Raw genomic sequence first — 26,266 nt, forward strand, 5'->3', positions numbered from 1 at the left:
TGGTTTGGCTCAGCGCTTAGAGCATCGGCCTGCGGTCCAGAGAGACCCGAGTTCGGTTCCCGCTAAGGGCATGTACTTTGGTTGCAGTTTGTCCCCGGCCCTGGTTGGGTCGTGTGGGTGGCAGCCACTCGATGTGTCCCTTTCACATCAATGTTTCTCTCTCTCTTCCTCTCTCTCCCTCCCGCTCTATCCGAATAAAAAATGGAAAAATGTCCTCGGGTGAGGATAAAAAAAAAGTTTAAATTATTTGAAATATCAGGAAGAGAAAATTATAACTTTATAACTAAGTTTTGGGGGCCAGTTCTTTTTGTTCATATTTTAAAATGCTTTTCATATACTCAGGATTATTGGACACAGAGTAGGAGCTTAATTCTCTGTGGGGACAGCCTAGATCAGGATGGGTAGAGACCTAGAAATGAGGCACACCAGGATGGTACAGAGAGCACACTGACGGTTAAGAGATGGCAGTCAAGGAGCTGGTACTACTCTTTATTTCTCTCTTCTGGAAGATTCTGGAAGCAAGTACAGAGCAATGGTCCACATAGGCAGCTGAGATCGGGGCTCTGTGGCAGCCAGTGATGGGAGCCAGCCCTGGCCTGAGACTCAAGGGCAGGACTCTGTACTGAACCTCAATCTGCAGAAACAAGGATACTGTGCAGATCATCCCAACAGAGACTTATCACAGCTGGAGTAAAATCCAGGGACTACTTTATACAAATAGAGGAAAAGCATTTAAGGCTAGCTTGAGACTAAGTCCTTTGGCCAAGGATACTAGAAATCCTTAAATCCCCTAAAATAAGCTGCTCCAGCCTCTAGGATAGGCCTCGGGCCCATGAAGCCAGCCAGTCTTGGGAAAGGCAGAGGGTAGAGGGCAGAAATTTGCAGGGATATCAAGGCTGATGACAGCAGCTGTATTTTTCAAAACCAAATTTACAAAGCCAGATCCTCCGTATTCTGCCTCAGTGATTCTGTTAGGGCATCTTTGCCTTCTTTCATGTTAATTACAAGGAAAGGTTATTATTTTATCTCTTGTTCAGTAGACAATTATGTTGCTACTGCTTCTCCCTTGGACTAACATGACCTGTGAGGCTTTGTCCACCTTGATTCTTCATTTCCCTCAGATTGGGTTGGACACTGCCCTGTATTTACTGCTGTTGCCAGACACCAATGAAAGGTTAGCACCGCACCGAGGTTTCCTCTCCCAACGACCTGGGAAAAACCTTCTGAGTAGGAAGTGAGAAAGAAACATATTCTGGCAGCCAGATGATGTTATCATGTTGGGGCAGAAATTCGGTAGGCAGGAAGAGAAATTGCATGCACTGGGAGGATTAGAAAATGACTGTTTAATGCACACTGATGCTGGCCCAGCGGAGTCAACTCTAAAGGCTGAGCCCTGCACCCAGGTCCCAGCTGCCTTTTATACATGATAAGCTTCTGGGTATTTGGGGGCTTTCTAGTTCCCCTAGTTTAGGTGGTTTGATGTAAGGGGCAAGTGGGATTATAGAAGCCAGGGGCAGGGTCTCTGCACTGTGAGCTAAGGGGGTTGCCTACACCCAGCTTGCTTTCTCATTTCCAGCTCTTGATTCACAAGCTGCTCCTAGTAGACTTAGAGAACATGATTTTATATCGTATTCATAAGCATGGGCTTGGACGGGGAATTCCTTAGTGCTGTGTGAGGAAGAGGGGCAGTGATCTCTCTGACTGCTTCCTACTGAATAGAGGCATTGAAGGGGAGGGGATACAGCAACTAGAGTTTTTCACCATCCAGAGGAGAGTAATGGTAGTGTGTGTGTGTGTGGGGGGGGGTGTCCTTATATGAAGCATCACTTGGAACTTTATTGTTTCTAAGCGAGAGGAAATGAAACAGGTTAGCATGTTGAGAATACAAGGACCAAACAGCTATAAAAAGCAATAAGAGAGAACCAGCTAATGGGAGTATCCAAGATGCCCAGTTCTATATGTTACTCCAGGAACTCCAGGATTCCGATAAATCCTATCTTCTTTTTGTAATTTGTTCCTTTAACTACTGGGCCATGTCTCTAACTCTTTCTGATTGATTGACATAAAAGCGATATTCCTCATTTAAGAAGATGCATATTCCTCCCTTTTCAGCAGTCAGTAGGTCTAACCCCCTTCTATTTTGTAAATCTACTGCTGCTAAGGAGTCTACTTGATCCTTTAAGGCTACTAAGGATAGAAGGTCTAGTGCCAGGGTCAGTTTAGCAGGCGATGACCATCGATTCTACTGGCGGAGTTCTCAGGCGCTTGTAGTAGACTGATCAGCAGCTTTCGCTGTCCTCTTAAGGTTGATCTGCAGAGGATTGTTCTGGCTAGTGGTCTCTCTCCAGGCAGGTTGGTTGTCATGTGGCAGGTGAGCTGCCTTCACCCATGAGTGGTGGATCCAGGTATTTAGACCTGCAACCTTGAGAGCTGTGGGAGTGGTTAGTATAACTAAATAGGGCACTTTCTAGGTTGGTTTGAGGAGTTTCTTTTTCCAGTCTTTTACCCAGACTTGGTACCCTGGTCTGTGGGGGTATACAGTTAGTTATTCCCAGGGAAACGGGGATTCTATCACTTACCTACTTATGTACCTCAAGTATGTTTTCCCTAGTCCCTGTAGTTGTTTTGAGCACAGAAGAGACAGTGTTGGGAGACCAAGGCACAAAGGGATAGAAGTCGAGCAATCAGGTAGTACCAGCTTAATAAGGCCTCTAGGCTGGTTTTACCCAGATAAGTGAGTTCATGTTGTTGGAGGACTAACCAGTGGGCTAATTGTTCTGGCACATAGATTCTGTGGTCTGGGAGTATCCACCATCCTTCTTTAGTTATATTTGTAATGTCGTGCCCATTCTTCTTCCTTGGCTGTGTATTTTGGGGTTGCAGGTAGTTCTGGGACCAGCATGATTTTTGAAAGCGCTGCCTATTTCTTTGCAGCTTGTTTAGCTGCAGCATCTGCCTGATGGTTTCCTTCTGACACTGAGTCTCTTCCCTTTTGGTTTCCCCTGCAGTGAATGACTGCTACCTCTCTTGGTTCCCAGACCGCCTCCAATAATTTTAGGATTTCACCTTGGTTTTTTATTCCTTTTCCCCCTACAGTAAGGAGCCCTCTTTCCTTATATATAGCCCCATGTATATGTAGGGTGGCATAGCTGTAGCCATGAGTCAGTATATATGTTAGCCTGCTTATCCTTGCTGAGTTCTAATGCCCTCACCAGGGCCCATAGTTCTGCTCTTTGGGAAGACTATCCCTCAGGGAGGGCCCTTGCTTCCAGAGTATCAAAATTGGAAACTGTTGCATAGCCGGCATATCTTTTGCCCTCACTCGTGTAACTGCTACTGTCTGTGTACAGAATAATATGGTCAGGATTTTGCAGATGTTTATGTCAGGTCAGGTCTGGTTGTCTGGAGTAGACTTCATCAAGTATCTCCGAGCAGTCATACTCCGGGGTCCTGGCTGCTATTGGCAAAAAGGTAGCAGGATTTAGAGTTTTTACTGCTTCTAGACTTACTCGTGGGTTTTCACATAGGATTCCTTGATACTGGATAATTCAGGCATGAGTTAGCCAGTGCTGTCCTCTTGCGTCCATCAAGGTAATGACAGAGTGGGGTACCTTGACATTTAGATTTTGTCCCAATGTGAGTTTGTCTGCCTTCTTGATTAGCAGTGTAGTGGCCGCTAAGGCCCTCAGACAGGGTGGCCAGCCTGCCGCAACTGAGTCAGTTTGCTTTGAGAAGTAAGCTACTGGTCTCTGCCAAGGCCCAAACTCCTGAGTTAGGTCTTCCAGCGCTATTCTGTTGTTTTCATGCACAAACAGGTTGAAGTCTTGTGATACGTCCGAGAATCCTAGTGCCTCAGTGAGCTTAGTCTTTATTGCTGTAAATGCTTTCTCTTGATCGGGGCTTCAGACAAGGGGCGCCTTTTCTTCTCCTTTCAGGGTCTCATCTTGCCAGTTCTGAAAATCTGGGTATCTATATTCGACAGAACCCTGTTGCTCCCAGGAATTCTCAAATCTGTCAATGGGAAGTGGGAACCAGAATAGCACAGACGGCCTGTTTCCTTTCAGCCCCTAGGGTGATCTTGAAACCTAAGTATTTGACTTCTTTTTGGCAAATTTGCACCTTTTTTCTTGATACCTGATATCCGGCTTTCATCAGTAGCCTGAGTAAAGCATTGGTCCCTTCCCAGCACTGGGCTCAAGTGGGACTGGTTAGTAGGAGGTTATCTACATATTGGAGGAGGACATATCCTAAGTTCCGTCTTGGTAACTTGGCTAAGTCAGACGCTAGTGCCCTGCTGAACAGAGTTGATGAATTCTTGAATCCTTGAGGTATTCTAGTCCAAGTGAATTATTTCTTTGGTCCTGTGGTGGGGTTTTCCCATTTGAAGGCAAACAGAAGACAATATGTTCAGAGATCATTTCTATAATTCGAAGGCAAACAGAGGCTGGCTATTGGGCGCTAGTTGGAGGCAAAAGAAGGCATCCTTTAAGTCCAGGCATGTTAACCACCCAGCCTCAGAAGGTATAAGTCCTAAGAGACTGTATGGGTTAGGCAGTGCCAAATGCAACATGATGACCACCTCATTCACGGCCCTTAAGTCTTGTACCAGGTGGTAGTCATTTGTCCCAGGTTTATTTATGGGAAGCAGGAGGGTGTTCCACAGGGACTGGCATTGCTTTAAAAGTCCCCACTTGAGTAGTCAGTCTGGGTAAATCTGAATCTCTAAATATGCTTCCCACAGGACCATGTACTGGTGTATTTTGACAGGCTGGGCTCCAGGCTTCAGGTCAATCAGTATCAGTGTGTGGTTTTTGCCCAGACAGGGGTGTTTTCTTCTGCCCACACTAATGGGAATTCAGCCTCCAGTTCTGGGGCCAGCATTGGCTCATCAGGCGGGGAGGTATACAACCTCCATTCTTCTTCCCATGGTATCACCAAGGACAGAATCATGGGAGGTGCCGCCTCACCTAGTCACAGTTGTGCCGATCCATCCAGAGCAAAGGCTATTTCTGCACCCATCTTTGCCAGGAGGTCCCTGCCCAAATGCAGTATTGTCGGTCTGGTAGATACAGACACTCATGAACCACCTGATGGCCTCCTAAGTGGCATTGCTGGGGGCCACAAAATGGTCTATGGTTTGGTTCCAGTAGTCCCCACGATGTTAACTTTCTGCTCTGATAGATGTGCCACCTTTTGTGTCACCACAGAGTGTTCAGCCCCTGTGTCAACCATAAAGTCTACCATTTGGCCCCCAACCTTCATTTTGGCCATGGGCTCATGGTGGCCTAGTTAGATAGAGCCCAGTCTTCCCTAGTCAGAGTCTTTTTCTGCCAGGCCGATCAGATTGGCCTCTGGTGGTAGTCGCTAGGTGGAGTAGAAGTTTCTGGTTTTCCTTGCTGGCGGTTGGGGCACTCATTTTTCTAGTGTCCGGATGCCTTGCAGTAGGTACATTGGTCCCATCCTAGGGTTGTTTACTTTCTTGGTTCTTTAATTTCTCATGTCTGTTTTTGTCCCACCAATGAAGCTGGTCTCCCCAAGACTGTGGCTAGGAGAGCCACCTTCTGTTCCATTCTTTTGTCTGCTTCCTTTTTGGCTGCTCATTCTCAGTTTATAAAGACTTTGTTGGCAATTTCCAGTAATTCGGTGGCATTCTTCCCAGCAAATTCCTCTAACTTTTGAAGCTTTCACCTGATGTTGGTCTGTGCCTGTCCCAAAAAGGCAACATTGACCATGTACTGGTTTTCAGAGGCCTCTGGGTCAAACGGAGTATGACTCTAAAGGCTTCATGTAGTCTCTCATAGAAGTTAGCTGGACTCTCATCTGGTTTCTGTAAGACCTCAGAGCTCTTTGTCATGTTTGCGGGTTTCTTGGCCCCTGCTTTCATCCCTTGGAGGAAGAAGGCAAGTCGATATCTTTCTAGCCAGTTTCTTCCCTCCTCTGTATTTGGGCCCCAGAGGGGTTCCTCATCAGGTAAGGCCTGTTCTGCCCAGGCTTCTATGTCTAGATGTCCAGCTGGTGCCTGGGTCTGGAGCAATTCCTGGATTCTGTGACAACCCGCCCGTGTTTTTCTGTGTTGAATAAGGTGTGTAGGAGTTGTTTATAGTCAACCCAGGTGGGGCAATGAGTCTGAAAAAATGGATTCTAGGAGGTCTGTCATCGCTTGGGGTTTTTTGGAGTATGGTGGCATATGGTGTTTTCAATTAAGGAGGTCAGTAGTGGAGAATGGCTGATAGTAAAAGACTGATCCCCCCTTTTGTAGGGTCCCATCAGGGCCTATTTTCTATGGACCTCTTGACAATTGCATTGTCACTGGGGGTTTTGGTCCCTGGGTCACTGACCTGAAATGTCTTCCCACTGGCTCCAGTGACCTTGGCTCCAGTGTCCCTGGCTCTGGCGGCACATTGGCCAGAGGTGGGGGTGAGACAGATGGAGGTGGGCTATTGAGCAGGTGAGGTTCCCCATACTCAGGTAGTGGGGCATATGGTGGTGACAGTGCAGGGGCCTCTTCTGAATCCCCTTGTAATATAGGAGGCCACTTAATTCACCATGAAGTCTTCCTTTCACCTTGTGTCATGAGGACCTTACACTGTCCCTGACTAGTAATACAGAATTGAACCCAAGGAGGCCTGATTTGGGCTATTTCCAACTATTGGTCTCTGTAGGGAAACTGGTCCAGATGGCCAGAGTTTCTGGTGACTACCCTGTACACAGTCCAGACTGTGGGGACATCAAGGTGACTTCAGAGGGTCATCTCACACCAAAGGTGGGCCATTCTAATTCACAGAGGGTGCATAACTTTCTGCGGGTCAATTTGACCCTGTAATCTCCTGAGAACCCCTTTTTAAAATTCTTAATCATACATTTTAAAACAGTGGGTTTGGAGGAACCTCCCCCCACAACAATATCTAAGATGGTTAAACAAACCTCCCAGTGAATTATGTCACGAGACAAACAGGAGGAAATTCTTGTTTTGTCCGCCTGGCCGCTCCCCTCATGAGGACTTAGGTGCCTCTTTGCATTGGCAGGTCAGTATAAGCCCCTGACTCAGATCAGGTTCGCGGGCAGAGACAATGTCCCCAAGAACCTGATACTGCCCTTAGCCGTATGAGGTCACCACGGATGCGCAGGTTGGGACTCACACAGGCTCCGTAATAGGCATTGTGGAGCATGGTCATTCACACACACAATCACACAGAATTTAAACTTTCCACCCAGGAATTCCCTATCCTGTGCGGCGTCTGTGCTGCCTGGGAGGTGATCAAGCTCCCCTTCCACCTTTGAAATGGGCCTGAACTTGGTCCTGGGTCTCCAGGGACACTTAGCAATCCAATGTCCTAGCAGGCTTTTCTGTCCTCCCTGGAGTCCATTTGAGTGCTGTAGAGGCCGACTACTGTCAGGCCTGGTGAGGATCGAGGTCCAGTGAATTCACCAGCAGTGCACATTCCTTTCTGTCGCAGGGGCCTGGAAGTAGTGGCCCTTCCCTGCTGGCTTCCAACAATGGTGGCTCAAGGGGCCAGCACAGCTGTCGGCTTTCTGGCCAAAACACCAAAATGTTGTGGCAGAAATTCAGTGGGTGGGAAGAGACAGACTGCACACATTTGGAGGATTAGAAAATGACTGTTTAATGTGCACTGGTGCTGGCCCTGCGGAGTCACCTCCAAAGGCTGGGCCCCATGCCTGGGTTCCAGCTGCCTTTCATACATTATAAGCTTCTGGGTATTTGGAGACTTTCTAGTTCTGCTATAGTTTAGGCGGTTGACTGATGTAAGGGACAAGTGGGATTACAGAAGCCAAAGGCAGGGTCTCTGCACTGTCAGCTAAGGGGGTTATTTGCACGTGGCTTGCCTTCTCAATCATTGGTTGTTTTACTCTTGTTAGCATATTTTTAATAGTGCTGACCTTGAAATTAAGAGATATTAACCTGTCCTGTTTATTGCACTTTTGCTCTACCTCTTAAGTTGTCTGTGATAAAATCTGTACCCACCTTCCTAGACACATGAGGTGCTATGGTAAGACAGTTCAGTGCCCTTTGAAAACAGGGAGGCAGTATGGTGATTAAGTTTCCCAAGCTCCCCAGCAGACTTAGCACCAGAGTAACTTTATTCTTGATTGAAAATTATCATTTAGAACAGTTTTCTTTTTGCTTAGTGTCTCCTACTCAGCCACCATTTTCCCCCAGTCTTTCCATTTGGGGGAAATTCAGGGGTAATTTATTTGTAGAAGAATGGAGCTACCACGAGGTCACATTTTTCCAGATCTATTTTTCAGTCCACCAAAGGATTCATGTAATGAAAAAGAAAATCTTGGATAAACCATCCCAGATTAACAGAGGTGGTCATATCTCATACACATATTTCCCAAGGAGAAAAACATGTCTGCATAAGATTCAGTTCAAAAAAATGTATTACTTCTAGTGTAAATTATTGTAAAGAATTGAATTCTGCTGGAAAATAATCAGATGTTAGTTCATCTTCAAACATTTTAATTTCAGTTAAATGTCAGAAAGCAAATTAAATCCTAAATAAAGCTTAACCTAAATTGTATTTGAAGAATGGGTCTATGAAACAAGGGGAATATAGCTACAGTTTGTTTTTATTTCTTTGTGCTTTCTTTTAAACACTATAGGTAATAGCATTACTGAAAAGAGCCCCCACAGAAGAGTGTGAGGATAGGTCGGCTATTCACAGTAATGAATCATCTTGCAGCTTGCCATCTATTCTGAATGACAATAGTGGAATAAAGGAAGCGAAACCCAATCTGTGGTTCAACAGAGTTCTTACAAGGGAACAAGGTAACTATTGTTAAAGGGTTGGTCCACAGCAAAACTCCATTCACAGTCAACGTGACCCCCTCTTTCTCAAAGTATACTTATAAAATAAAGGGGACTAGAGAATACCTCTGATTTTAATATGCACAATAGGTTATTTGTTTTATATACCACCTTTCAATAAATATATGATTTTTTTTTTTAGTCTAACAGGGATAGAAAACCTAACTGTAGGTCTGCAGTGTTGCTAAATTTTCAATAAATTATGTTTTTATAAGTTACGATATCTTAACAAAACTAATCACTGGGCAGTAGATAATTTTTATCATTATACAAAGATGAAAATGACTCCAATAAAAGTAATTCACATAAAGTACTATGAAGTTTTTGATGCCACTTAATAAAATTTACTCATAATTTATAAACATTCTTTTTAAGGTTGTCTTTATAATACATTTTAAAAGTCTAAACAGATGAATAAGAATTAATTTATGCCCCCAAAATGTAAAAACTAATTTTTAGTATCCAGAAATTGTGATTATTTTAGCATCACTATTAAGATATGTCAGTAACCACTATAGCAATATTTCCAAGACAGCTATGAGTTGCTGAGGATGTATTCAGAAGTTGATATACATGCACAAAATTTAAGACTGACTTATTTTAAGCCCCACTTAAATTTGATGGCTGTAAGGCTAAATTATTTTGCATGAAAACAACGTAGAGATACCTTAGTGTTAGTTCCTTTTAGGAACAGTACTATTTCAGGCAAGAAATAAACAAACAAACAAACAAAAAGGAGGTGGAGAGACAGTGAAAATAAGAGGAATGTTAGTTAAAAAATCAAAGGCCTGCCCTGGCCAGTTTGGTTCAGTGGTCGGAGCATCGGCCTGCGGACCAGAGAGTCCTGGGTTCAGTTCCTGCTAGGTGCACATACCAAAAAAAAATAAAAAATCAAAGGCCTAATCCATAAATATAACCCGAACATATTTCATGTGTTTGGTTTTTAGACGTTTCATGGGGCTGCAGAGATGAGAGCAAGGAAGAAAGCATGGTAGCCAAGGTTCCAGTCACAGGTAAATTTATGGTTGCCTAAGAGTTGCAAACAGAATTCAACCTTATTATATAATCAGAGCATTCTAGGTTAGTGGTGTGTGGTCTCCACTAAGAGCAAGTATATTTGACTACTATGTGCTGGAGCAGGAGAGTAATTATAAGAGCACATAATCATAACATGCAAGCTTACGTTAACATAAATTATGGTGGAAAATAACCGTGTCTATTGAATTCTTCATAATCATATTATACATTTACACATGCGAACATCTATCTCATAGCCTTTCAGCACCTGTGTCTGTGTGAAAAGGTCAGTCTCCCTGGGGAACACCCAGTCATTATACAGTAAACTATAGATGTTTATGATTTTACTCTTATCTTTCCTGTGATAATTGAATGTGTATCATTAAAATAAGAGCAGGGGAAAAGTACCAGACAGGAAGCTTGCTTGTGCCTCAGTTACAAAGCCTGTCTGATAATTTAAAAATTTTAGCGATAACCTTTCATCAAAACCTACTAAGTTTTCTGAACATGTATTAGACTTATTAAGATGAAATCGGAGTATCATTACTTTTTTTAGTTTTAGAATATCAGCAGCAGTAATTAGTATTCTGAACCAAGTTCTATTTGTCATACATCTAAATTTAGTACTGCCTCATTTTTTAGAGTGGTGTGCTACTTCATTATAAATTCAAAGGTCTAACTTTAAATATTTATACAAGTAAATATACCATTGCACCGAGGTACTGAGGCATGCATCTGTATATGTGGTAGTTTTGTTGCTTATATGCAGGAAAGAAGGGCTTTCTTTTATGGCAGTACAATTCATGGCATGATGATTCATTTTTTAAACCTGTTTCTCTGGTTTTGAGAAAGAAGTTTATGGTAGAGCAATTATTGTATGTATTCAGCATCAGATAATATTTCATTCCAAAGTACAGAAGTTTACTTTTCTTTTAAACATTTTCCAGTTATATGTTTATGTCATTTTTAGTCTTCATTTTGAGAAAATTCTGGTAGAATTCCCTCTTTATTTATTTTTTAATAGATTTTTAGAGAGAGGAAGAAAGATGAGAATTGGTTGCCTCCCAAACGTGCTCCAACCAGGAATCAAACCAGCCACCTTTCAGTGTACAGGACGATGCTCCAAACAACTGAGCCACACTGGCCAGGACTTTAATTTTTTTAATAGAATTGTGGATGATCCCAAACTACAGATAATCAATAAGTCATTTGGATACCTTTTTTTTTTTTTTCATTTACCTTTGAATGCATAAGTATCTAATAATCTCTGAATTTGTTCATTATAGGTATAAAAGATTTTTGGGAGAAACCAGGATGTGGCCTTGTTGCCCATTCTTACTTGTATTTTAAGAATTCTTTCCAATCATCCCTTGCTACAGGTAGATGATTCTTCCAAAAATTATTGCAAATGTTATTTTCTCATAAAAATTTTTATTGAATATATATATATTTATGGCACTGTTAGTTTCAGGTATACAGTGCAATATCTATACATTGCAAAATGATCACCACAATAAGTCCAGCTAACATCTATCACCACACACAGTTATAAAACTTTTTTTCTTGTTATGACAACTTTTAAGATTTACTCTCCCAACAGAGTTCAAATATGCAGTACAGTATTATTAATCTTAGTAACCATGCTGTTCATTACCTCCCTGTGACTTTTACTTTGTAACTGGAAATTCATACCTTATTTTGGGACTTACAAAAATTTTATTTTTTAATTATAGTTGCCATATAATACCACATTAATTTCAGGTGTACAACACAGTGATTAGACATTTATATAACTTGTGGAGTGATTAGCCCTATAAGTCTAGTATTCATCTGACACCATACATAGTTATTACAATATTATTGACTATATTTTCTAAGCTATACTTTACATCCCTGTGACTATTTTTCTAACTGTTAATTTGACTTTTTAATTGCTTTCACATTTCTTTTTTTTATTAATTTGTTTTTGTTACAGATGTTTCTCATTTTTCCCCTATTGACACCCTCCTCCCCAACCCCCCCTTTCCCCAGCTTTGTTGTCTTTGTTCATTGGTCATGCATACATGCATGTAAGTTCTGTGGTTTATCTCTCTCCTCCCCCCAAAGCCCCTTCCCCTGACGCTTGTCAGTCTGGTACCTCACCTCTGTGTCTCTATGTTAATTTTGTTCATCAGTTTGTTTAGATCACTGTATTACACAAATAAATGCGATCATGTGATATTTGTCTTTCTCTGCTTGGCTTGTTTCACTTAGCATAATACTCTCCGGGTCTCTCCATGCCATCTCAAAGGATAAGAGATCTCTCTTTCTTACAGCTGCATAGTATTTCATTGAGTACATGTACCACAGCTTTTTTATCTACTTATCTACTGATGGACACTTGGGTTGTTTCCAGACCTTAGCTATTGTAAATAGTGCTGCTATTAACATAGGGGTACATATATTCTTTCTGATTGCTGTTTCAGGTTTCTGAGGGTACATTCCTAGAAGGGGGATCGCTGGGTCAAATGACAGTTCAATTTTTAACTTTTTGAGGTAACACCATAGTGTTTTCCACAGTGGCTGCACCAGTTTGCATTCCACCAGCAGTGTACTAGGGTCCCCCTTTCTCCACACCTTCACCAACATTTGTTGTTTGATGATTTGTTGATGGCAGACATTCTGACAGGTGCGAGGTGATGCCTCATAGTTGTTTAAATTTGCATCTCTCTGATGATTAGTGACGTTGACCATTTCTTCATATGTCTCTTCGCCATTTGTATGTCCTTTTTGGAGAGGTGTCTATTTAGGTTCTCTGCCCATTTTTTAATGGGGTTCCTTGTCTTCCTTTTGTTGAGTTATATCAGCACTCTATATATTTTGGAAATTAACCCCTTATCTGATGTATCATTGGCGATTGTGATCTCCCATATAGTGGGATCCCTTTCATTGTGAAGGTTGTTTCTTTTGCTGTGCAGAAGCTTTTTAGTTTGATGTAGTCCCATGTATTTATTTTCTCCTTTGTTTCTGTTGCCTTAGGTGATGTATCAGTGAAAATTCTGCTGCATATGATGTCTGAGATTTTGTTGTCTGTATTTTCTTCTAGAATTTTTATGGATTCATGAGTTACATTTAAGTCTTTTATCCATTTTGAGTTTATTCTTGTGTATGGTATAAGTTGGTGTTCTAGCTTAATTTTTTGCAAATAGCTGGTTAATTTTCCCAACACCATATATTGAAGAGACTGTCTTGACTCCACTGTATGCTCTTGCCACCTTTGTCAAATATTAACTGAGCATAATGTCTTGGGTCAATTTCTGGGTTCTCTGTTCTGATCCATTGATCTATCTGCCTGTTCTTGTGCCAGTACCAAGCTGTTTTGATTAAAGTGGCTTTATAGTATAACCTGAAATCTGGTAATGTGATCCCACCTACTTTGTCCTTCTTTTTCAAGATTGTTGTGGCTATTTTGGGCCTTTTATGGTTCCATGTGAACTTTTGAAGTATTTGTTCCTGTTCTGTGAAATATGTGATTGGTATTTTGATGAGGATTGCATTGAATCTATAGATTACTTTTGGTAGTATGGACATTTTAATGATGTTAATTCTTCCAATCCATGAACAAGGTAGGTGCTTCCACTTTTTTTATATCGTCCTCTGTTTGTTTTTTCAATGTCCTGTAGTTTTCTGTAAATAGGTCCTTTACTTCTGTGGTTAAGTTTATTCTTAGGTATCTTAACTTTTTGGCCGCAATGGTAAATGGGATTTTTTTTTTTTAGTTTCTCTTTCTGTGAGTTCATTATTGGTGTATAAGAATGCCATCGATTTCTTGACATTAATTTTGTATCCTGCTACCTTGCCAAATTTGTTTATTAAATCTAGCAGATTTTTGTTGGTTTTTTTTGTTTTGTTTTTTTATCCTTACCCGAGGACATTTTTCCATTTTTTGTTCAGGTAGAGTGGGAGGGAGAGAGAGGAACAAAGAGAGAGAGAAAAACATCGATGTGAAAGGAACACACTGAGTGGCTGCCACCCGCACGACCTACCAGGGCCGGGGACAAACTGCAACCGAGGTACGTGCCCTTAGCGGGAACCGAACCCGGGTCTCTCAGGACTGCAGGTTGACGCTCTAACAGCTGAGCCAAACCGGCCAGGGCAATCTAGCAGATTTTTGATGGAGTCTTTAGGATTTTCTCTGTATAATATTATGTCATCTGCGAATAATGACAGTTTCACTTCCTCCTTTCCAATTTGGATCCCTTTTATTTTTTTCTTCATGTCTGATTTCTGTGGCTGAGACTTCCAGTACTTTGTTAAATAAGAGTGGTGAAAGTGGGCATCCCTGTCTTCTTCCTGTTCTTAAGGGAAATGCTTTTAGTTTTTGCCCATTGAGTATGATGTTGCCTGTAGGTTTTTCATATATGGCCTTTATTATGTCAAGATATGATCCCTCTATTCCCACATTGCTGAGTGTTTTTATCAGAAATGGGTGCTGGATGTTGTCTAATGATTTTTCAAGGTCTATTGATATGATTATATGGTTTTATATTTTATTTTGTTTATGTGGTATATCACATTTATTGATTTGTGAATATTGTACCAGCTTTGCATCCCTGGGATGAATCCCACTTGGTCATGGTGAATAAATTTTCTAATGTATCACTGGATCCAATTTGCTAATATTTTGTTAAGGATTTTGGCATCTATGTTAATCAGGGATATTGGCCTGTAGTTTTCTTTCTTTGTAGTGTCTTTTTCTGGTTTTGGAATTAGAATTATGCTGGCCTCATAAAACAAGTTTGGAGGTCTTCCTTCTTCTTGAATTTTTTGGAATAGTTTGAGGAGAATGGGTGTTAGTTCTTTGAATGTTCTGTTAAATTCCCCTGTAAAGCTGTCAATGTCTGGGCTTTTGTTTGCTGAAAGAGTCTTGATTACATCTTCAATTTCCTTAGTTGTTATTGGTATGTTCAAGTTTTCTATCTCTTCCTGGTTCAGTTTTGGGAGACTATGTGTTTCTAGAAATTTGTCCATTTTTCTTAGATTGTCCAATTTGTTGCCATATAATTATTCATAGTGTTTGTTAAAGATCTTTTGTATTTCTGTGGTGTCAGTTGTTACTTCTTGTCTTTCATTTCTGATTTTGTGTATCTGGGTTCTCTCTTTGTTTCTAGGTGAGTCTGGCTAAGGGTCCAGCAATCTTGTTTATCTTTTCAAAGAACCAGCTCTTTGTTTCATTGATCTTTTGAATTGTTTTTTGTTTTTGTTTTGTTTTTTGTCTCTATGACATTTATTTCTGCTCTGATCTTTGCTATTTCTTTCCTTTTACTTGCTCTGGGGTTTTCTTTTTGTTTACATTCTAGTTATTTAAGTTGTGTGGTTAGATAGTCAATGAGAAATTTTTTTTGTTTCTTGAGGTAGGCCTGTAGTGCAATGAACTTCCCTCTTTAGACTGCTTTTGCTGCGTTTCCATAGATTTTGTGTTGTTGTGTGTTCATTTTTGTTGGTTTCCAGGAAGTTTTTAATTTCTTCCTTGATCTCTTTGGTAACCTCTTTATTGTTTAATAACATGGTATTTAGCCTTCCCTTGTTTGAATGTTTTTAGTGTTTTCATTGTAATTCATTTCTAGTTACATGCCATTGTGATCTGAGAAGATGCTTGATATGATTTCAGTCTTCTTGAGTTTGTAGAGATTTAGTTTGTATCCTAACATTATGTCTATCTTTGAGAATGACCCATGTGCACTTGAGAAGAATGTGAATTCTTTAATTTTGGGTTGTGAGTCTCTGTAGATACCTATTGAATTCATTTGATCTAGTGCATTATTTAGTCACTGTTTCCTTGCTAATGTTTGTCTTAGAATATCTATTTATCCAGTGATTTCAGCAGGGTGTTGAAGTCCCCTGCAATTACAGTATAACTCTTGATTTCTTCTTTGAAATCCTCCAGAAGTTTGGTGCCCCTAATATTGGGATCTGTCCAACAGAAGCATAAGATTATGTGCTTCTGTTGGATAGATCCTTTCAATATTACATAGTGGCCTTCTTTGTCTTTAATTATCATCTTTATTTTGAAGTCTACTTTATCAGATGTGAGTATTGCTACCCCATCTTTTTTTTCTTTCCATTTGCTTGGAAATTTTTTTTCATCTCTTCACTTTTAACAGCTATATGAGTCTTTTGTTGTGAGGTAAGTCTCTTGTAAACATCATATATATAAGTCATGCTTTCTTATCCATTCAGTTACTCTGTGTCTTTTGATTGCAACATTTAATCCATTTATGTTTAGGGTTATTATTGATATGTACTTATTTATTGTCAGTTTTATTTATTATTGTTATGTTTCTCTTACTGTTTTTTGTTGTTGTTGTTGTTGTTTTTAGCTAATTACAGCAGTCCTTTTACCATTTCTTTTAGTGCTCGTTTGTTGCTAATATATTTTCTTAGCCTTTTGTTTGTTTGTTTTTGTCTGGAAAATTATTTATTTCACCTTCTATTTTGAATGATAGCCTTGCTGGATAGAGTAGTCTTAGATTCAGATCCTTGTTTTTCATTAGTTTGATTACTTCATGTCATTCCTTTCTGGCCTGTAATGTTTCTGTTGAAACGTCAGCTGTTAACCTTATGGAAGTTACTTTATAGGTCACCTGTTCCTTATCTCTTCCTGCCTTTAGGAGTCTCTCTTTGTCTTTAATTTTTTGGCATTTTAATTATTATGTTTCTTGGTGTGAGCCTGTTTGGGTTCTTCTTATTTGAGTCTCTCAGTGCCTCTTGAACTTGTATGCCTTTTTTCTTCACCAAGTTAGGGAAGTTTTCTGCCACTGTTTCTTCAAATATATTCTCTGGACCGCAGGCCGACGCTCTAACTGCTGAGCCAAACCTGCCAGGGCTTCAAATATATTCTCAAATCTTTGCCCATTTTCTTCTTTTTCTGACTCTCCTAAGATGTGGATGTTATAACATTTCATATTGTCCAACAGTTTTCTTAAGCTGTCTTCCTGTTTTTTTAACTGTTTTTTCTTTTTGGTTTTCTGATTGTGTGATTTTTTTTCTACTCCATCTTCTAATTCATTGATCGGATCCTTGGCTTCCTCTACTCTGCTGGTTATTCCTTCCAATGTGTTCTTTATTTCTGCTCGGTAGTTTTTTATTTCCAATTCATTGATTCTGATCGTTTCTATATCTTATGCTGTTGAGCTTCCTCATTATCATCACTCTGAACTCTATCTCTGATAACTTGCTTAATTGCATTTCATTTATCTCTTCTTCTGTAGAATTATCTTGTTCTTTCATTTGGGATTTGTTGTTTTGGTTTTTTTTCTTTGTATGTTTTAGTTTCCACTGATTGTGGCTCCCTCTACTGTGTTTGGATTAGTGTGGAAGTACCAATGTTAAACACCACTTTCAAGTCTCACTTTCCAGTGTAGATTTGCAGGCCAATCAAAGTTTCAGTTGTCCTCTAGCTTTTGCCTGCTAGCTGTTTGTCTCAGTTACTTGATGAGCCCTGGGTTGTAGCCCTCAGATGAATCAAACAATCCCTCAGGTTTTCAGGCTAAGAGGATTTTCAGCAGGTGGAGCAGATGCTCGCTGGCTGTTAATGAACCTCAATTTGCATTTCTCTCCCCTGGCCAGGTGGTAAGTTCTTGAGGGAGGGTCTGTTACTTTTCCCTGGGGCTCTGGGATGGGGCTCTTTGAGTAAAATGGCTACTGTCCTATGATGGGATTTAGCACAGAACTCCTGATGTACTCCCAGCTCTCCACACTCCTAATCCCTCCACACATTTCCAGTTCAGTTTGCCCTCCCTTTGCTGGCATCCAAGGTGAGTGACTGTAGCTAAGTTAGTGTTCTGTCCTGGCCCTCTGCACAGTGGAGCTGGCTTGAGATTTTAACCTCGAGGGAAATGCTCATACCCTAAACAGCCCTCAGCTGCTGTCCATGGGCTCCCAGCCCACCCTGTCTCATGCCTCTGCAGTTCCTACCAGGCTCTATTTTGTGTCCTCTTTCTGTCCCTGGTTATGCAGGTTCTCTTCAGCTGCTTGTTGGTTTTTCCCTATGATTTATCTTTATTTTAGTTGTAATTCTAGTTTGGTCCTGATAGATGGTCTGTGTAGCTTCCATTCAGTCCACAGCAATTTTTACCAGTTTCAGTAACTATTTTAAAAGTAGAATTTACTCTAATTTTATTTATTGTTTTATGTACCTGTCCAGTTTTCCCAGCACCATTTATTGAAGAGAATCCATTGTATGCTCTTACCTTCTTTGTCAAGTATTAATTTACCATACCGGTGTGGATCAATTACTGTAGTCTCTATTCCGTTGCACTTGTCTATATGTCTGTTCTTGTGCCAGTACCAGGCTGTTTTTATTACAATGGTTTTTTAGTATAGTTTGATATCAGGTAGTGTGATCCCTCTGAGTTTGTTCTTCTTTCTCAAGATTGCTGCAGGTATTTGGGGTCTTTTATGGTTTCATATAAACTTTTGAGGTATTTGTTCTAGATCTGTGAAATATACTGTAGATATTTTATTTTTTTATTTTTTTATTTTTTGGGTATGTGCCCCTAGCGGGAACCGAACCCGGGACTTTCTGGTCTGCAGGCCAACGCTCCAACCGCTGAGTCAAACCCGCCAGGGCTACTGTAGGTATTTTAATAGGGATTGCATTGAATTTGTAAATTGCTTTGGGTAGTATGGAGACATTTTAATGATGTTCATTCTTCCAAACCTTGAGGACAGTATATACTTCTACTTTCTTGTATCTTCCTCTATTTCCTTTTTCAAGTCCTGTAGTTTCCTGAGTACAGGTTTTTACTTACCTCCTTGATTAAGTTTATTTCTAGGTATCTTTTTTGTAGTTGATTCCATTGGTAAATGGGATTGCTATTTAGTTTCTCTTTCATTATTGGTGTATAAAAATGCCATCAAATCTGGAAGTTAATTTTGTATCCTGCTACTTTGCCAAATTCATTTATTAAATCTAGTAGTGTTTGGGTAGAGTTTTTAGTGTTTTCTATGTACATAGAAATGCTAGCATTTCTAGATGACAGTATCTTGTCATCTGTGAGTATTGAGTTTTACTTCCTCCTTTCCAATTTGAATGCCTTTTATTTTTTCTGCATGTCTGATCACTGTGACTAGGATTTCCAGTACTAAGTCATATAAAAGTGGTGAAAGCAGATATCCCTGTCATGTTCCTGTTTTTAAGGGAAATGCTTTTAGTTTTTCTCATTGAGTATGATGTTGGCTATAGATTTGTCATATATGGCCTTTATTATGTTTAGATATGTTCCCTTTACTCCCACATTGCTGAGAGTTTTTATCAAAATTGGGTATTGGATTTTGTAGAAGCTTTCTCTGCATCTATTGATATGATCATGTGATTTTTATTCTTCAGTTTGTTTATGTGGTATATCACATTTATTGCTTTGTGAATATTTTACCTGTTTTGCATCCCCTGAATAAATCCCCTTGGTCATAGTGTATGATTTTTTTAATGTATTGTGGGACCAGATTTACTAGTATTTTCTTGAGGATTTTAACATCTATGTTCATCAGTGATATTGGCCTGTAATTTTCTTTGTAGTGTCTTTGTCTAGTTTTAAAATAAAGATAATGCTTGCCTCATAAAAAGAGCTAAAAAGTCTTTTCTCCTCTTGAACTTTTTGGACGATTTTGAGGATAGGTATTAGTTCTTCTTTGAGTATTTGGTAAAACTGGCCTGTGAATCCATCTGGTCCAGGGCATTTGTTTGCTGGGAGTTTTTATTATTATTATTGTTATTATTATTATTACTGCTTCAATTATATTAATTGCTATTAGCCTATTCAGGTATTCTGATTCTTCCTGATTGAGTTTAGGAAGATTGTATTTTTCCAGGAATTTCTCTATTTCACCCTGGTTGTCCAGTTTCTTGGCATATAGTTGTTCATAGGTGTGTTCTTACAATTTCTGTGGTGTCTTCACCCCTCTCATTTTTTATTTTATTTATTTGGGCTCTCTCTTTCTTTGTTTCTTAATGTACCTGGCTAAAGGTTCATCAATCTTGTTTAACTTTTTAAAGAACCAGCTCTTGATTTTATTGATCTTTTGTGTTGGTTTTTTCAGTCTCTCTGTCATTTATTTTTACTCTGATCTTTATTATTTCCTCCTTTTACTTTGGGCTTTTCTTTTTGTTCTCATTCTTATATTTTAAGTTATAGGGGTAGATTGTTTATTTGAGTTTTGTCCTGTTTCTTGAGGTAGTCCTATAATGCTATGGACGTCCCTTTCTGGAGTCCTTTTGCTGTATCCTGTAGATTTTTGGTTGTTGTGTGTTCATTTTTATTTGTTTCCAGGATTTTGTAATTTCTTCCTTGATCTCATTGGTAACCCATTCATTGTTTAATGACATGCTACTTAGTCTCTAGGTGTTGAATGTTTTTGAGGGGTTTTTTTTTTGTTTTTTTTTTTAATCCTCACCAGAGGACATTTTTCCATTTTTTGTTCAGATAGAACGGGAGGGAGAGAGAGGAAGAGAGAGAGAGAGAGAGAAACATCGATGTGAAGGGACACATCGAGTGGCTGCCACCCGCACGACCAACCAGGGCCGGGGACAAACTGCAACTGAGGCACGCGCCCTTAGCGGGAACCGAACCCGGGTCTCTCCGGACCTCAGGCTGACGCTCTAACCGCTGAGCCAAACCGGCCAGGGCGAGGGTTTTTTTAATTCAGTTGATAGTTAGTTTGTGATCCAAGAAGATGCTTGCTATGATTTCAGTGTTCTTGAACTTATAGAGACTTATTTTGTGTCCTAAAATGTCATCTATCTGTTGGAATGTTCCATGTGCATTTGAGAAGAATGTATATTCTGCCTCTTTGAGATGAAATGTTCTGTAAATATCAGTTAAATCCACCTGATCTAGTGTGTCATTTAAGGTCACTGTGTCCATGTTTAATTTTTTTGTCTGGAAGATCTATCCAGTGATGTCAGTGGGGTATTAATGTTTGCTACTATGATTGTATTGCTTTCTATCTCTCCCTTAAATTCCTCCAGGTGTTTTTTAATATATTTAGGTGCTCCTATATTACGTACATATGTGTTTACCAGATTTAAATCTTCTTTTTTTTTTTTTTATCCTCATCCGAGGACATTTTTCGATATTTTGTTCAGATAGAGTGAGAGGGAGAGAGAGAGAGAGAAACATCGACGTGAAAGCGACACATCGAGTGGTTGCCACCCACACGACCCAACCAGGGCTGGGGACAAACTGCAACCAAGGTACATGCCCTTAGCGGGAACCGAACCCGGGTCTCTCCGGACTGCAGTCCGACGCTCTAACCACTGAGCCAAACCGGCCAGGGCCAGATTTAAATCTTCTTATTGGATGGATCTTTTTAGTATTATGTAGTTACCTTCTTTGTCTCATTATGGCCTGTGTTTTAAAGTCTATTGTGTCAGATATATGTATTGTTACCCCCACTTTTTTGATTGTTTTTATTTACATGGAATATATTTTTCCATCCATTCAGTTTCATCTGGTGAGAGTCTTTTGTTTGAAGTGAGTCTCTTGTAGACAGTATATATATGCATCATGTTTCCTTATCCATTTTTTTGTTGTTGTTACCCTATGCTTTTTGATTGGAGCGTTTAATTTGTTCCTATTTAAGGTCATTATTGATAGGTACTTATTTATTACAGTTTTTATTCTTTTTGCCTATGTTCCTCTCTCTATATATATATACATTTTGTCTCCCTTTAGTAATTTTTGCAATGCTGGATTGGAGGTAATAAACTCCTTTGGCCTCTTTTTGTCTGGGAAGCTCTTTATTTCACCATCAATTCTGAATTATAGAATTGTTGGATAGAGTAATCTTGTTCTCAGATGTTTGCTTTTCATTACATTGAATACTTTATGTCATTCCCTTCTGACCTATAGTATTTCTGTTAAGAAATTAGCTGACAACTTTATGGGAACTCCCTTGTAGGTAACTGACACTCTCTCTTACTGCCCTTAAGATTCTTTTTGTCTTTAATGTTTGCCATTTTTTATTTATTTGTTTTGTTGTTGTTATATAAATTAACCGATTTATTATAGGCTAGCAATGTTTCAAACTGTGGAGCTTCTACTGGTCTTTCAGTTCCTTCAGTCTTCTGATGGCAGACTTGACAGTGACGGCAGAAGTGGTGTTGTGGGTCCAGGCGCCACCAGCGATTGTCTTCATGCAGGAACCACAGTGCCAGATCTCCACTGCCTGTTTCTTCATCTTGGTTTTGCCACAGAAGGAGCAAGTGTACTTGGCATGCTGGCTGATTTCAGTTTTCTTCACCATTTTCCCGAGGGAGGCGCCATAACGGGTTCCGTATTTACCAACGATTCCGACCTTCTTGCATTTAGCCATGTTGCCACTGCCTGGGTTCGAACCCAAGAGCAATGTTTGCCATTTAAATTATGATGTGTTTTGATGTGTGTTTCTTTGTGTTAATCTTGATTGGGACTCTGTATGCTTCCTGAACCTGTGTGACTTTTTTATTCATCATGTTAATGATATTTTCTGTCATCATTTCTTCAAACAGATTCTTGGTTCCTTGCTCACTTTCTTTTCCATCTGGTATCCTTATGATGTGGATGTTTTTCTATTTCTTATTGTCCCAGATTTCCTTTAAACTCTTTGTGCTTTTTCACCATGTTTGTCTTTATGCTGCTCTAATTGAATGTTTTTATCTTGTCTTCCAAATTGCTGATTCGATACTTTGCTTTCTCAAGCATACCTTTACTTCTTTCCTGTGTTTTTTATGTCAGATATAGTATTTGTCATTTCTGATTGGGTCTTGTTCGTGGTTGTTTTTTGTTTTGTTTTTTCATGCTGATGTAGTTTCCACTAACTTCCTTGTAGTTCCCATTAAGTTCCTTCTAGTTCTCACTAAGTTCCTTGAGCATCTTTATAACCATTACTCTATACTCTATGTCTGATAATTTCTTACCTCCATTTCATTTAGCTCTATTCCTGGAGCTTCCTCATTTTCTTTCATTTTGGGAATATTTCTTTTTCACCTCATTTTTGTCTCTTTGTGTTTGTTTCTATGTATTAGATAGAATAGCTATGACTCCCAGTCTTCATGGGGCAGCCTTTTGTAGTAAAAGTCTTGTGTGACCTAGTGATGCAGTCTTCCTGAAATACAGAGCTGGATGTTCTAGGAGTGTCCCTTTTATGAGTTATTTTGGCTCTCTTGTTGTAATTGGGTTTTGATTGTTGTTATCCTGTTTGTGCATGGGATTTCCTTTTAGCCTGGCTAACTATGAGGCTCAACCCTGACCACATCAAGCTGTTGTACAGGTGCAGTACTCATCTGGGAGCAGGTTATGTGGGGTCACAGAAGTTAATCCTAGTACCATGATGCCACTCTCTCTGAAGACTAGTACAGAGCCTTTATTATTGTTTTGTGTGTGGATGGCAGTTGGCAATTGTTTTAAATGGGGATTTGTGCATATTGTATACCAGAATATTAGACTTAAATTAGCTTGGGAGACCTGGAAAAAAATCCCTACAAAGCCATTTACTTTGTCCAAGCATTGCCATTCTGTCCTTGCCACCACACTCTTCTTTATTTCTTTCTCCCATGCACTGGATTTCCCATGAAGTTCATGTTTCAGGGCTTCCACTTTTACTGTTTTTGTCTGTCATTGAAGCTCCTTTAATCTCTAAATTCTTGACCATAATCTCTTCATTATATCTTTGTATCTTTTTTCATAATTATTTAGAGATTTGGTCTTTGGTGAAGTAAGGCAAGTATATAGTTTGATTTAAGATAAATTCTGCCTCCCCATTTATAATAGTTCTGTTGAGACTTTTCTATTTGTATGGGCTGAATTTCTTCTAAAATATTTCTAAGAAAAGGAATAGCCCAGAGGCTTTCTTCCGGGAGTTGAGGAGATGTGGCACTTGAGCTGGGCTTTGGCATCAATCAGCAGTGTCTGCTTCTTACTTCCTGCTCATTCCTCCACTACTCGGAGTCTCTGTGCTGAGCCTGGGCTTTGGCATCAATCATCAATGTCTGCTTTTTACTTCCTGCTCATTCCTCCACTACTCTGAGTCTCTGTGCTAGAAAAGGAGGCATACATAGTACCTGGAAAGATTTTCTTAAAATTGAAAAGAAGTCATTTGTGTGAAAGTACCAAGCTTGTACTAGACACTCATACATGTTAGCTGTGACTTCTAATAATATTTATGTAAATGCTAGTAGTAGTACTGGTCTTAAGCACATGCCCCACAATCACCAGCATTTCAACCCAGTGACATCTAGTTAAAAGGAACCTTACAAAGCAAATTCAAGATGGAAAAGAAGCAGTGGTGATGGGGATGCAGTACCACAAAAAGAGTAAGCCTGAGATGAGTTCTGGAAGAGTGCCTGGATACTACCATCTTGTTTTTCTGACAGCTGCTTGCCTTCTTGAGTTGCAGTGCTGTCATTATTCCTCATGGGCCACACTTCCTGATGGTACCACTAAATTAGTTTCTGCAAGAAATTCCCACTGGAGAACTCAACTGATGATTTGAATCCAGAAGATGTTTACTTACCAAAAATAAAAAAGCTTGAAGAAGGTTTCATGCTACTTTTGGAAATTCTAATTAGTCCCATGAAGAAACCCTTAGAGAATAGGCACAAAAAGCTGACAGAGTCACTCCTGGGACTCTTTCTGGTCAAGGCCCAGCTATTTCTGCCATACATGCACACAGGTGAAAGCATTGTAGTTCCTGATCACCAGGTGATAGTCCTCCCCTGGTATGCTGCCTTACAAGGTTGATGATCTGATACAGTATTTCCCTAAATGTGCTCTGTATAATGCTCCTCCCAGGAGATACTGCAAGGAATGCATATCTTGTGGCTAAACCCTGTCTGGTCTTTCTCCCTCTGCATCATGCACAATGCACAAGAGTATGTTGAAGACTTTTAGAAGATTTCAGTAAATGAACTGTTTGAGAGGGTGAACCTAGAATCAAATAATTTACCTTCTATTTGAAAATGGAATACTTCCTATAAACAGCCACAGAATTAATGTTCTATGGAACACATTTGGGGAAATATATACACATACATGTGGAACATTTTTTAAAACCTTAAGTCTAATGAGGGCCCCAGTTTTCTCAATACACTAAAATTATTATCAACATTTTCCTGTGGTTCCTTTTTGTGGGAACCTCCCTTGTGGATAAGATTGCTTAATAATGACATTTTGGGCTACAGTAGTGTAACTAAACCCAGATGATGTTATGATTAAAAGTTATTTGTTAAAGCTGCTCCCTGAATTGATGATCAGCTGATTAGAGTAGTGCCTTTCAATGATTCAGAAGCGGTCTTCTTCAGTGTGGATCCTTCTGTGTGAACTGATTTGCTTTGCAGCCATCTCAGAAGGATATAGTAAAGAAAGAAGCATAGGTGAAACCCAGAGCAGGCCACCAGGAGTTTGGGCAGAATGGATGGGAAGCTCTGATGTTATATCATTTTCAGAGCAATGAGGATCCTGGGGAAGTTTAACCTGAGAAGGGCACAGATGCTATCTTTAAATACTTGCAGAGCTGCCATGTACAAGGCAGAACATTAATCGAGCATAATTATAGAATGTAACTTAGGAGAGACCCTGTTTGTGAGTGTTTCAGGGAAGGAATTCACAGCTCAATAACAAAAACTTTCTGGCTCCAGCTGTGATATTCTGTGCTGGGTGATTGATTCATGGCAGAAACCTGCTCTCTAGGTGGGCAATGTGGAAGGACTTCTCATTTCTGGGAACTCTGACCTACTTTCTAATGCTAAGAGACTGTGATTCTCCATTTTACAGAAATCAAATGTCCCAACATTCTCATTTCTCTGTTTCCTTTTATTTGTTTATTACCCCCAATCATAGGTCTTTTTGGAAGAGGGGGCTCATCCTTAAGAGTTTGCTATCATGTGGAAGGCATCTGCTTTGTTAATCATCATTATGGACAGTGAATTTCATAACTCAAGCTCCTGTAATCTGTGCTAAAGTGTACATAGAAACCTGCCTATACACACACCCATACACATGACCAGAATAAGTATTCTCATAGCCTGTGATTTGTTGCTAACATAGTCTACCCCTTTTAGTAGTCTAGTTATTCACACTAAAGAATTCAGGTAGAAGTCAAAGGTTAATATTTATATATATGAATATGTAGTTTTCTATATATAGTAAATAGTATATCATTTGCATGTAGTATTCACCTTTACTGGGTATACCAGGGACAACAAAAGACTTACTAAGCATCTGTTTTCTCTAATCTTCACAATAGCCCCATGGGGTAAATATTAGTAACATTCTGTAGGCAGTCAAACAGAAACTTGGAAAGGTTGAGTACTGATCAAGGACATAGATAGTGTGTTGGATCTTGACTAAAACCCAAACTTCAGGATTTAAGGCCTGGACTCCTTCTGTTCCACCACCCTGC

The 26,266-nt window shown here is 39.8% G+C and overlaps 2 protein-coding genes across 4 annotated transcripts in view; one reads left to right on the forward strand and one right to left on the reverse strand.

The window, feature by feature from the left end:
• The window catches only part of KIZ (kizuna centrosomal protein), a 226,783-nt gene that overhangs the window by 165,184 nt on the left and 35,333 nt on the right, over window positions 1-26,266 (forward strand). For all 3 annotated transcript variants that reach the window (XM_036244184.1, XM_036244185.1, XM_036244186.1), the window contains 2 exons: window positions 8,626-8,791; window positions 9,778-9,843. In XM_036244184.1, the coding sequence (XP_036100077.1) occupies window positions 8,626-8,791; window positions 9,778-9,843 (232 nt within the window). The remainder of the gene's footprint in view (window positions 1-8,625; window positions 8,792-9,777; window positions 9,844-26,266) is intronic.
• On the reverse strand, window positions 21,894-22,201 carry LOC118618162 (60S ribosomal protein L37a-like). The gene has a single exon (XM_036244187.1). It carries the CDS (start codon window positions 22,199-22,201, stop codon window positions 21,926-21,928), a length of 276 nt encoding a protein of 91 aa, XP_036100080.1. The 3' UTR covers window positions 21,894-21,925.

This window comes from Molossus molossus, unplaced genomic scaffold (assembly GCF_014108415.1).
Source record: "Molossus molossus isolate mMolMol1 unplaced genomic scaffold, mMolMol1.p scaffold_m16_p_6, whole genome shotgun sequence".
Lineage (NCBI taxonomy): Eukaryota > Metazoa > Chordata > Mammalia > Chiroptera > Molossidae > Molossus > Molossus molossus.